General features: G+C 44.4%; 1 protein-coding gene across 8 annotated transcripts in view; it reads left to right on the top strand.

Moving 5' to 3' along the window:
* FRMD6 (FERM domain containing 6) overlaps window positions 1-13,566 on the top strand; it is a 191,265-nt gene that overhangs the window by 140,923 nt on the left and 36,776 nt on the right. For 7 of the 8 annotated variants that reach the window (XM_075613801.1, XM_075613800.1, XM_075613799.1 and 4 more), the window contains exons 2-3: window positions 9,104-9,345; window positions 12,019-12,109. In XM_075613801.1, coding sequence (XP_075469916.1) covers window positions 9,247-9,345; window positions 12,019-12,109 — 190 coding nt within the window. In that variant the 5' untranslated portion in view covers window positions 9,104-9,246. Of the gene's footprint in view, window positions 1-9,103; window positions 9,346-12,018; window positions 12,110-13,566 lie in introns of those variants that run through there. The other variant, XM_075613806.1, reaches the window with a different exon arrangement.

Here is a 13,566-nt window from a genome sequence, read left to right as displayed (position 1 = left end):
AAACTACAAACAAAATACTTTGATTAAGGTACAAACATCAACAGCACAAAGCATTGAAATAATTGTGTCTGATTTATATTATTATAATACAAGATAATGTAGTTCCATCAATGTCCCATCAATTATGTAGATCAATACATGTGCTGTTTGTGAGCTAAATCTCTCCCTTCATCAAATCACATTTAATTATCTCTGACCTGATAAAGGGAGAAGTTCAACTCCTGAAAGCTTGTCAATGTAAAATTGTGTAAGTCCATTAATAAGGTATCGCACACACGTGTTGGTACTGTTCCTTTGATATACTGTCCCTGTTCTAAACCTGTAATGATGCATGTTCCCACAATATACTTTCTGATTGCAGTTAGTAAAACCAGGGCTGCAGTATCAAAACATATAATCTGACATCCATTAATAATGCAGAATGATAGTGCCTCAGTGCACAATGCTACAAATTTACAATCTTGGATTTGAGTTTTCAGCTTTAATGCAGACTAAGTTTGCAGCAAATGTCGCTATTCCATGTCCTCGATTTTACAGGGCTTCAAACCAAGAACTTGGTATACCCTGGAGGTGCTTGGGACAGACTCCTCATTTTACTCCGTATGTCTGATTAATGGTTTGCTACTTTAAAGGATAGATATTGTGGTGTTATAGTTATCACAAGCAGCAAACAATATTTCATTATGTAAATGTGGGCACGTGTATGTGTGTATATTATATATAATATATACATATTATATATACTGTAGAAAGGAGAAAAATCTGCAGCACTCACAGCTTGATAAAAGACCAATAGTTGTCCGAAACGTTGCTCAAACTGCTGTGTTTGGTTACTTCACATGGTGTGAATAAATACCTTTTTGACAACCTCATCAATTGTTTTGGACTGGTTTGGGGCCCCAGTCTTTCTGCTGGCACCCCATATTAGCCCTTATATACCATTTTCTGCTTTTGGAATGCACCAGGCATCATTGTATTTTTGCATATTATATATACATACACATACTGGTCTGTCCGGTTCAAAACCCGACACCTGGCAACTCTATCACTGTAGAAATGGGAAGAATGCCGTTGTAAGGAAGAAATCCTCCTTGCATTCGCACTTTTCTCTTCCCCCTGAGTATATTCTGCGAGACACAGCGGGACTGACACAGGGAACTTTCTTGCTTACTCGATAAATCTGACATGTCTTCAGGTTGCAACCTGCAATGAAATGGAAAGAGAACTTGCAGTGATTTATGGTCTCCGAAATTAAGCAAATAAAGTCTTGTTATTCATAGTTTTAGAAAACCAATGTGTCCGCTTGGCAGTCCGTTGCACCGAATAATATAACACATAATCTGAACAAGTGCTTTAAGCTATAAAAGTAACACTAGGAAAGAGAGTTCCTGCCCTGAAGAGCTTACAATCTAAGTGGCAAGTAGGGAGAACTTACAGAGACAGTGGAGGGTGTTCTGGTAAGTGCGTCTGCAAGGGGACAAGGTCAGTGCATGTGAGGTGAATAGTATCAGCCACGGAGCTACCCATACTGTATGCTTCATTAAAGAGGTGTGTTTAAGATGGGGCTTAAAGGTGGAGAGAGAGGGCGCTAGTTGGATATTGGGGGGAACAATCCAGAGGTGCGGGGCAGTGAGTGCTAGATTTTAGGTGGGAGAGTACTTTAGATACAAAAGGGGGTAGACAGAAGACATCCCTGAGCAGAACGCAAGAGTCGGGACAGTGTATAGTGAGAAATTAGGGCTGAGATGTAAGGAAGGGCAGAAGAGTGTATAACCTTTTTAAAAGGGAGGAGAATTTTGTAAGTAATATGGGCTTTAATAAGAAGTCAGGAGAAGGATTTCAGCAGGAGAGACACTGAGGCAGATTTAGGAGAGAGTAAAGTGATTCTAGCAGCAGCGTTTAGGATAGATTGATGGAGGAGACAGGTGAGAGGCAGGAAGGCCAGACAATAGAAGGTTACAATAATTGAGACGGGAGAGAATGAGGGCCTGCATTAGAGTTTTAGCAGTAGAGCTACAGAGGAAAAAACTGCAGCGGGGTTGAGGAATATAATTAGAGTTAATGACCTTTGTCTTAGGCAGCATGGAGGTCATTAGCTATTTTAGTGAGGGCTGTTTCAGTGTAGTGAGCAGTGCGGAAGCCAGATTGTTGAGGATAGAATAGGAGGTAAGAAAAGGGAGCAAGCGAGCAAATACAATGCGTTCAATGTGTTTAGAGGCAGGAGGGAGACAGGGCAATAATTAGAGAGACAGTTAGGGTCAAGCTTGCTGTTTTTGAGCAAGGGTATATTTTTTCTGTGCTTGAAGAAGGTGGGAAAAGTACCAGAGCGGAGGAGAAGTTGAAAATTATCTGTGAGTGAGGGCATACGAGTAGGATAAAGAGGTTTGAGGAGATGGGAGGGAATGGGGCCAAGAGAGCAAATGGTAGAGGAAGAAGAGATCAGCAGTGACACGTCCTCCTCTGTGATGTTAAAAGCAGGCAACGTGATGATCAGATTTAATTAATGTTGGATTTTTAGGTTTAGTCATATTCTGTTTTGCATCATAATGTGGTATGTTGATTATTCATGAGGAAATAAAATTTTTATGCTGCACACCAATATTAAATTTGTCAATATCTATGGTTACCGGTGCTGCTGGCTCAGGGAATACCTGTCAAAACAATCCGGAATCAGTATATCAGAGGATGATTCGGAGAACTGCGGATTTTTGAATCAAAAGTTTAATGTATTTGTTACTCTGACAAATAAATTTAACTTTTGATTCAAAAATCCGCAGTGCCCTGGATTATTCATGAGGGCCTGAGTTTAAAATTATGTTTTAATAATCCCTTTTAACAAATGATGTATTGGCACATCTGTCACACACAATGAAGAAAGCTTTTAATATTACTGTGTGGGTGAACACTAAGGCTGAGTCCATAGAGACTGCAGCCGTGCGGAGGCTGAGGGAAAGCGGGTGCTTTCCCTGGCCTTAGAGCGTGCGCCGTCCGGGGGCGTGTCTGGGGGCGTGTCTGGGGGTGGGCCAGTGACATCAAGGAGCTAGTTCGCCCTTATTGGGTGAACTGCTCACGTGACCGGCCCTACGCTCTCCCCTCAGCGCCAAAACTTCATTTGAAATGTCTCCTGCGGAAGCGTGCGGAAGTGCCCCCTAAAGCCGCCCTCATAAAGGGTGCCGGGGGTAAGTCCGCTGCCTCAGCGCGGGTCAGCAGCTAAGCGCTGACCATGCCCGCAGCCTTAAGCGTGCAGGGCACTAAACTAAACTTAAACTGTTTTTAAATATGTACCGTAGGTAAAAAGCCAGGCTTTTGTGAATTATAGATATCTTATCAATATACATGGCTAGTGATGTGAATACTTCTGTTCTTTGAACTAGCTATCATACATATTCTGTTATGTGCTTGCATATGCTATTAAATGACTACACTTTGCATTCAAAAACAGAAGGAAGACCTTGGGTGTCAAGTTGTATAAAAGTAATTTTAAAAGGAGCAATTCAAGCTCATTTTACATTTATTTATTTATTTACCCAGGATTGAAGCAGGGGGTCTCCAGAGCTGAACCCCATTAATTTCAACTCCGGGGACCCCCTGCTTCCGGAGATTCCTCCATAGTAGGTGCCGATGGCTACTCCGGCTGAGCTAGCTGGGATTTAAAGCTCCCGCGTCACAGCTTCCTATTGGCCGGCAGCGCGCAGGAACCTTGAAACCTCGTCATAACATGAATCCTGGGTGTGAGCCGGAACGGCTTCCGGCACCCCTACGGAGGTAAGTATCTCCAGAACAGGGGGTCCCTGGAGCCGAAATGAATGGGATTCTGCTCTGGAGACCCCCTGCTTCAATAAAAAAATGTTTTTTTGTTTTTTTTAAAGTGATTGGGTTGCTGCTTTAATTCATAATTTACCGCAGTTTTTCTTAGATTGTCCAACTTGCATTCAGACAAAAAGTGAGCCTAATGTGAATGGTGTCCGCTGAACTGTAACTTTGTAACGTTACAATGAGAGGCTGAAGTCCTGCTATTTAATGTTGGCTCTGTGCAGTGGAAATGCTGGCAATCCATCACTCATACTTATGTAACGTAGGCTGAGGAATAAGACTTCTCGGTCATTTAACGGAAAAACATACACAGATGAAAGGCATCTCGTGTTGAAGACGCATTTTATGCCTGTATCTGTATTTTATCACAGGACTTACTTCAAAGGATATGTCCATCTTTATGCAACTTTCCTTTCCTGGCAAAAGAGCAAGACGCTTAGTAATAGGCACTTGGAATGCAACACAAAGATACTGTTCTGATTGTTACTCCTTAAAACCATATATATCAAGTAATGCTAAATATATTTTAACACCACATATTCATATACTAATATTAATATGTTCTTGTATAGCGCTGCTAGTTTTACATAATGCTTTACAGAGACAGTTTGCAGGCACAGTCTCTGCCCCATGGAGCTTACAATCTATTTTTGGTGCCTGAGGCACAGCGAAACAAAGTGACTTGCACAAGGTCACAAGGAGCTAACACCAGGAATTGAACCAGGTTCCCCTACTACATACTCACTGCCAGTCAGTGCCTTTACTCGTTGAGTCACTTCTCCTGTACTGTTTTAGAGTTAGCAGGAATAGGTTGGTGTGATCTGTGATCTGGTGTCATTTAGACTTTGGTGTGGCCTTGTCATTCAATGCAAGACCCAGTGAAGTTGGTGGTGGAGGAAATAGAGAATTATGTATCCCACTTACGGTAGAACCATATTCTTTAAGCTAAGGACAGCACAGCAAATGGTTTGGAGCGAGGCCTGCCAGCTCGTCTCTTGGAGTCTAGGCATTAAAACACGCAAATGATATTGGACAAATAGCCTTAATCTAGAGAGGTGGGAGCTTCCTCCCCTAGAGAGGTGGGGGCTTCCTCCCCTAGAGAGAGAGCAGCCAAGGAATACACAAGATGGTCCACCTCATAGGAAATAACTATCAACTAAACTACAAAAAATGCACAAACTGATGGAAATAATGGCGGTGGTCCCTTCTCCTACCCCTTAATAAGTATTTCTGTTGCCTTATTTATCTTGGATGCATAGTTTTGTATTATGAATTACTCCATTGCCTTTGATATATATCTTTCTTTCTTCCCTTCTTTGCATTTGGGTTCTTTGGGGGTTTTATTTACATTTTTGTTTATTTTGAAGCAGAAGGTTCATATTTTCTACCTTCTAGAGGGATTGTTTAAATTCTGGAAATGTACCTGCATCATTTCCCTTTTTGGGGGACCCTAGTCATTCCCCAATAATCCATGCTGGCAGCAAATAGAATGGATTGCTTGATTCACTGGAGGCAGGGGTGTGTCCGAAGAAAATGTGCACTGCTCATCATGGAAACCATTGGGCTGAGGTTTGTGTCAATGCAATTTTTGAGGGTAGACACATTTTCAGAGCTAGCCACACTCTGACCATGACTAACTGTAGCTGACAAGGAAGACTTATACGTGGCTAGTTCAGTAGTCAATCTGTGTTAGAAGTGTAGGACATGTCCTGTATGTGGGAGTAACAGTACAGATTACTGTGCTCCAAACCTCCCATAGCTGATGTATGGTTACCATACATGGCCCGTATGCTCTTTCATTCTATACGTATTCAATTTAATGGTATTTGTCTGTGCTTGAAAACGTCTAATGTAATTTGTGCATTTGAGAGTTTTCTAGGTGTACTGCCCGAGATCACCATCATTTAGCCGAATTTGAGGTATGCATTAGGAATTCCCTAGAAGATTGCTGGGCACATTGGGGGGAAGACAGATTATCTCCATTTATATGAAGGGGTCTAAAATGTTCTCCAGCACAGGGAAGATCTCTTCAGAGCCTTTTGAATAAGTCGTTTAGTAGCCAATCTATGCAGAACTTACATTCGTTTTTACAGTCCTTGATTATCCTTGAGCCTTGGTGATTTTTTCTTGATATTCCTTGTGATTTTTTCTTGATATTCCTTGTGATTTTTTCTTGATATTCCTTGTGATTTTTTCTTGATATTCCTTGTGATTTTTCTTTTGGAAGTATGAGCTATTGGTGAACAAATCTCCGGTAAATCACAGCTTATTTATAATGATCACTACCAAAGACGTTAAAGATAATTTCTTCTTTATTTATTTTTTAACACGCCTCCTAATTTACAGTATGCCCACAGTGATCCCATGAGAGCCTATATGCAGATTAAGAATCCATCCTTGAAGATTCCATCAATTATTCAGCCGACATCCTTCTCTGACATTTATGATCAGCTGAACTTTAAAAAAAATCCATAATAGTATTTACAGGCATTCCCCGCATTAACGTACGCAATGGGACCGGAGCATGTATGTAACACAGGCATACCCCGCATTAACGTACGCAATGGGACCGGAGCATGTATGTAACACAGGCATACCCCGCATTAACGTACGCAATGGGACCGGAGCATGTATGTAACACAGGCATTCCCCGCATTAACGTACGCAATGGGACCGGAGCATGTATGTAACACAGGCATTCCCCGCATTAACGTACGCAATGGGACCGGAGCATGTATGTAACACAGGCATACCCCGCATTAACGTACGCAATGGGACCGGGGCATGTATGTAACACAGGCACACCCCGCATTAACGTGCGCAATGGGACCGGGGCATGTATGTAACACAGGCATACCCCGCATTAACGTGCGCAATGGGACCGGAGCATGTATGTAACACAGGCATACCCCGCATTAACGTACGCAATGGGACCGGGGCATGTATGTAACACAGGCACACCCCGCATTAACGTGCGCAATGGGACCGGGGCATGTATGTAACACAGGCATACCCCGCATTAACGTACGCAATGGGACCGGAGCATGTATGTAACACAGGCATACCCCGCATTAACGTACGCAATGGGACCGGAGCATGTATGTAACACAGGCATACCCCGCATTAACGTACGCAATGGGACCGGAGCATGTATGTAACACAGGCATACCCCGCATTAACGTACGCAATGGGACCGGAGCATGTATGTAACACAGGCATACCCCGCATTAACGTGCGCAATGGGACCGGAGCATGTATGTAACACAGGCATACCCCGCATTAACGTACGCAATGGGACCGGAGCATGTATGTAACACAGGCATACCCCGCATTAACGTGCGCAATGGGACCGGAGCATGTATGTAACACAGGCATACCCCGCATTAACGTGCGCAATGGGACCGGAGCATGTATGTAACACAGGCATACCCCGCACTAACGTACGCAATGGGACCGGAGCATGTATGTAACACAGGCATACCCCGCATTAACGTACGCAATGGGACCGGAGCATGTATGTAACACAGGCATACCCCGCATTAACGTACGCAATGGGACCGGAGCATGTATGTAACACAGGCATACCCCGCATTAACGTGCGCAATGGGACCGGAGCATGTATGTAACACAGGCATACCCCGCATTAACGTGCGCAATGGGACCGGAGCATGTATGTAACACAGGCATACCCCGCATTAACGTGCGCAATGGGACCGGAGCATGTATGTAACACAGGCATACCCCGCATTAACGTGCGCAATGGGACCGGAGCATGTATGTAACACAGGCACACCCCGCATTAACGTACGCAATGGGACCGGAGCATGTATGTAACACAGGCATACCCCGCATTAACGTGCGCAATGGGACCGGAGCATGTATGTAACACAGGCATACACCGCATTAACGTGCGCAATGGGACCGGAGCATGTATGTAACACAGGCATACCCCGCATTAACGTGCGCAATGGGACCGGAGCATGTATGTAACACAGGCATACCCCGCATTAACGTGCGCAATGGGACCGGAGCATGTATGTAACACAGGCATACCCCGCATTAACGTGCGCAATGGGACCGGAGCATGTATGTAACACAGGCATACCCCGCATTAACGTGCGCAATGGGACCGGAGCATGTATGTAACACAGGCATACCCCGCATTAACGTGCGCAATGGGACCGGAGCATGTATGTAACACAGGCATACCCCGCATTAACGTGCGCAATGGGACCGGAGCATGTATGTAACACAGGCATACCCCGCATTAACGTGCGCAATGGGACCGGAGCATGTATGTAACACAGGCATACCCCGCATTAACGTGCGCAATGGGACCGGAGCATGTATGTAACACAGGCATACCCCGCATTAACGTACGCAATGGGACCGGAGCATGTATGTAACACAGGCATACCCCGCATTAACGTACGCAATGGGACCGGAGCATGTATGTAAAGCGAAAAAGTACTTAAAGTGAAGCACTACCTTTTCCCCACTTATCGATGCATGTACTGTACTACAATCGTCATATACGTGCATAACTGATGTAAATAACGCATTTGTAACAGGCTCTATAGTCTCCCCGCTTGCGCACAGCTTCGGTACAGGTAGGGAGCCGGTATTGCTGTTCAGGACGTGATGACAGGCGCATGCGTGAGCTGCCGTTTGCCTATTGGGCGATATGTACTTAAAGTGAGTGTCCTTAAACCGGGGTATGCCTGTATTCTTTAGATATATATACTTTTCTATTTCAAAGAATGTACGTATTCTTTCATTCAGTATGTGACATATTGTTTCAGGATAGAGGCGGGCGAAACTGTCACAATGCATTCCATGGAATTTCTCGGGCTTTCCATTCATTCCGTGTAAAATCCGCGGACAGATTGTTCCGGTTTCAATCCGTGCGGATCAATCCAAAACCTGCTATTGGGTACGATCCGCTGGCGGATTTAAAGAATCCAATCCGTGGACTCCGCAATCCGTTGGTGGATTTTAACAATGCAATCGACGGATCAGCGATCCACCAATGGTTTGCGGAATCCGTGGATCGGACTGTCGGTAATTAAAAAAAAAAAAATCAAGAAAAGACAAATGTGCTTTTTGAGACCAAAGGAAACGGCCGATCCAAATGTGCCCCAAAAATGTGCCGATTTCTATTTAAAGACCTCTATTGCCAGGAAAAGTAACCTATAAATGAATGTATTTCATGGTGGTTAGGGTTACTGTGCATGGTGTTGGTGTATGATGAGCTCACTTGGCTGATGATACTTGTGGTCTTATCTTTTAGCTATGACTCTCGACTAGAGGAATACTCCTCCCGTACATAGCGTGATGATGAGAAAACCTGCGCGATTGGTGAGCGCTAACAATCTGAGCTGTCTGCCAGGGCTCGGAGCGCCACAGTGACCCCCAAGCTGAGCCCAGAACAAAATGAGCAAACTTTACTTCCAGAATAATCGAGTCATGCAGGACCGGCGGAGCGTGTGCATCTTCCTTCCAAATGATGATACGTTGAGCATCATTATAAACGTGAGTAACGTGTCTGAGAATCACTCATTCCACTGTCCCCACTGTCAGACCCATCACCATGCTACAGACAAGACTAAATCCAAAGACCTGACCCCAACCCTGCCACCCAACCAAGCAAGCTCTCAATGCACCCAACCTATAGCCCGACCATAATGTTCCCACCCCTATCCACCAACCAAGCAAGCTCTCAATGCACCTAACCCATAGCCCGACCATAATGTACCCACCCCTATCCACCAACCAAGCAAGCTCTCAATGTACCTAACCCATAGCCCGACCATAATGTTCCCGTCCCTACCCACTAACCAAGCAAGCTCTCACTGCACCAAACCCATAGCCCGACCATAATGTTCCCACCCCTACCCACTAACCAAGCAAGCTCTCAATGCACCCAACCCATAGCCCGACCATAATGTTCCCACCCCTACCCACTAACCAAGCAAGCTCTCAATGCACCCAACCCATAGCCCGACCATTATGTTCCCACCCCTACCCACCAACCAAGCAAGCTCGCAATGCACCCAACCCATAGCCCGACCATAATGTTCCTGCCCCTACCCACTAACCAAGCAAGCAATGCATCCAACCCATCGCCCGACCATAATGTCTCTACCCCATCCCACCACACAGACTTTATTAACAATTACTCTATGCCCATCACCTGAAATGTGCCATGTATAACCCCACCATTGTTTTACTAACTAATGTACAGCGCTCTGCATAAGGGCGCAATATAAATGTTGTTATAAATGAATAACGAAATATAGAGGGCCAAAGTGCAAAACGTTGTAACCCGTGAAGACGTTTGGGGGGGGGGGGGGGGGGTTTGAGGAAGTGTTCTAGGTCTATCTGTAGGCATAATAATGCTGCCCCAGTAATAAACAACCCCGGAGGGGCTGTGACGCTCTGGTGCCGCGGCACCTCCAGCACGAGTATAATGTATATATTTATTTATATAGCGATCTATGTACATAGCGCATCACAGCAGTAATACACATGACATAATAATGTAACACAGAATGTACCCAAGTGATTTGAATTGGCGCTAAAGGTAATGTAACACATAATGGGAAGAAGTGTGTCTGCAAGGAGTCATGGTCGATGTATAAAGTGTATAGTATCAGCCACGGAGCTACCCATATACCTCATAATCTCCTTGCACACATTGAATCCTTTAATATGGAAATCCAGCTATGTTACTTTTCTGCAACAGATCTAAGTTTGCCAAACTGTGCAAGATTGCACCTGGAAAAAAATTCTTTTTGAAATTCAACTTAAAAAAAAAAAAAGAAGTTAAACCCAGGACGACTGCAAGCTCGCGAAGTCTCATTTGTGACAGTGTTTTTATTACCAGCACATGAGTCACTGCGGTGCATAATGCATGGCTGGGTGTCTAACGAGACTTTTACACACACACCTGATGTGTGGGATGCTACATCAATTCTCGGAGCGAAGCTGCAATGTCTTATAAACGCTTATCACCACGAGGTGTGAAAGTGTAGTTACACGCAGCCTCCCGGTGCTTTATGGCATTTAATAACCCGGCACGTTTATTACTTTGGCTTGCAACGTAGTGTTCAATACAGGGGGAAGTAACAAACAATATACAAAAAGTATGATAGCAATGACACACACTGGTAAAGAGGTCCCTGCTCCAAGGAAATAGCCCTCTGGGAGGAAGGAGAGTGGTGAAAACCAGAGTATGTTGGGGGGGCAGCAGGAGGTAGTAGGTGATGCGGTTATGGTTCCACTGAGTATTGGCAGTGGTGACCAAAGGTGGACTAATATTTTTAGCGCCGGTGACCCCTGGTTACCGCGGCGCATACCCAACCAAGCAGTTTAAAGCCCCTGTGTCCCGCGCCAATAGGAAGCTGGAATGTCACCTGTCGCGTCTTCCTTATGGCCCGCGTGACGCTGACCATTTACATACCGAGAAGTACTGGTGCTACCTTCACCGGTACATATCTGGGGAATCAGGGGGACCCCGGAATTAAAATGAGTGCAGTTCATCCCTGGCGAACCCCCAGTTCCCATCCTGGTAATATAGTAGGGTAGAGTCAGAGGAGGAACGGATGCTTTAGGGACCGAATGAATGGAACTATGGCCTTTAAACATCTGCCTGTTTTTGCCATTAAAAGCATTTAAAAGATTCTATGTAGAGTAGGGGTCTCAAACTCAGTCCTCAAGGCGCACCAACGGGCCACCTGTTATGGATATCCCGGCTTCAGCACAGGTGGCTCAATCAGTCTCTGCTTCAGCGCAGGTGGCTCAATCAGTGGCTGAACAGCGCTATCCTTAATACCGGACCTGTTGTGGGTCTCAAGGACTGAGTTTGAGACCCCTGATGTAGAGTATAGCCAGGATCGTCTTTCACGACGTCACTCAATTGTGATATTCTGATATATGCGATTGTTTGTCAAAACAACAGAGTGTTTGGGAGTGTTGGTGCTTAATATCCATATAAAACTGCTGCAAAACAAGATGCAAAACACATGTATTTAAATGGTGGTAGTGGGTTCACAGCTCCTAATTCTTCATTATGGCTCCATAAAAAGGGGGTCTCTCTCGATTTTTAGTAATTCAGTATTTACACTGTGGAAATGTGTTTTTTTTAACTTTTTTTTTGTCACAGATAAGGCTGATTACTGATTGCTGGTTAATGTCATTTTGCAGGTGAAAGCACTATGTCAGGAGTTGCTTGTCCAAATCTGTGACCTCCTCAGATTGAAAGACTGTCACCTCTTTGGCCTGAGCGTTATACAAAGTAAGTTACAGGACGGGCCAGCCCGGGATTCTGCCATTTCCCAGAGACCTGATGACAGCTGGCACTGTTTGCAAGAAGTGGTCTGGTCTCATTAGGTTTTATTGTGTTCAGACACCTTATTGAAACACAAAGCACAACTCTGACACTTCTCCAGTTACCTGCACATCATGCCGATTTTCCGAAGTCCATCACAACTTTGTATTTACGCTCCGTGAGCACACAGGTCAAGTAATTCCAGGTCTGAACATGTCTTAGCATCTCAGTTATGTGACCTCTTATCCCTGAAAAAATCCCACAGCAACATTTTCCAACGAATAATGTTATAGCGGGTTCAAAAAAAGTAATTCAATGGCTCCTTGTTTAATTATTATTATTATTTAATACTTATTCCGATAGGTGAGACTAATAAGTTTTACAACAAATTCATTTTAATTAAGAGTTCACTGGGAAAAAAATATAAGACATTTACAATATGCATGAATGTGCAATTTTTTAACTTGTGAGATGGCCACCTCCACGATAATTTCTCTTTTCCACTCTAAAACGACATATTCTAGCCTGAGTTGTTTAACCATGAACAACTGAGAGGAGAAATGCATGATGGGACCACCCTTAAAGCATCCACATTTAGGGCTTGCTGGTCTATATTTTAGTCCTCAAGAGCTCCCAACAGGTGAGGTTTTCAGGATATCCCTGCCTCAGCGCAGGCGGTTCAATCAGTGGCTCAGTCTTCGACTGATTGAACCACCTGTGCGGAAGCAGGGATATCCTGAAAACCTGACCTGTTGGTAATTAATTAAATTACTGAGAATTACTGGTAGCTCTTGACGACCGGGGTTGGCCACCCCCTGGAATACAGCAACAGACCTGTTTTAACCCTACCATTGCTGAAGAGCCCAGCAACACACTGCGGAGCATTTAAACTAATGTTTCAAACAGGCCTGGGAGGGGATTCTTGGTTGAGTGCTTTCACTTTCTTAACATGCTGAATGGCATTGCTGATTTAAACCCACTGCTAACATGTGGAGTTTAGTGTGATGAATGAGGACAGCTGAGGCAGATTCTAATAGATAGATTCTGCCAGGAGTCGCATTCCTCCCAGCTCACATTCCTCGCGAAGCGTTAACATCAAGCAGCACACATTTGTTTTAGATGATGCACTGCAACACAAAAGGGAACAACACGCGACAATAAACAAGGCAGACTGCTGACTTCACTGTGGTTTTTCAATCACAGGAGAGCTTAAGACTGACATGAATCCCGACATTCCTTTCAAGTGAAATAAGATCAGGACACAAGTTTTAGTCTAATTAACAGCTGTGTAACTGAAAGTTGCATCTTTTTGGCTCTGCAGCATTGCGAGTTCCAACGCTAGATACTAAATGGAATAATAATAATGTATTTCATATAGCGCCTTTCTCCCACAGCACGTCACAGCTACAGTATAGCACATGGTA

This window comes from Ascaphus truei, chromosome 9 (genome assembly GCF_040206685.1).
Source record: "Ascaphus truei isolate aAscTru1 chromosome 9, aAscTru1.hap1, whole genome shotgun sequence".
NCBI lineage: Eukaryota > Metazoa > Chordata > Amphibia > Anura > Ascaphidae > Ascaphus > Ascaphus truei.
The sequence above is the reverse complement of the archived record's forward strand: the minus strand, read 5'-3'. Positions and strand labels throughout refer to the sequence as shown.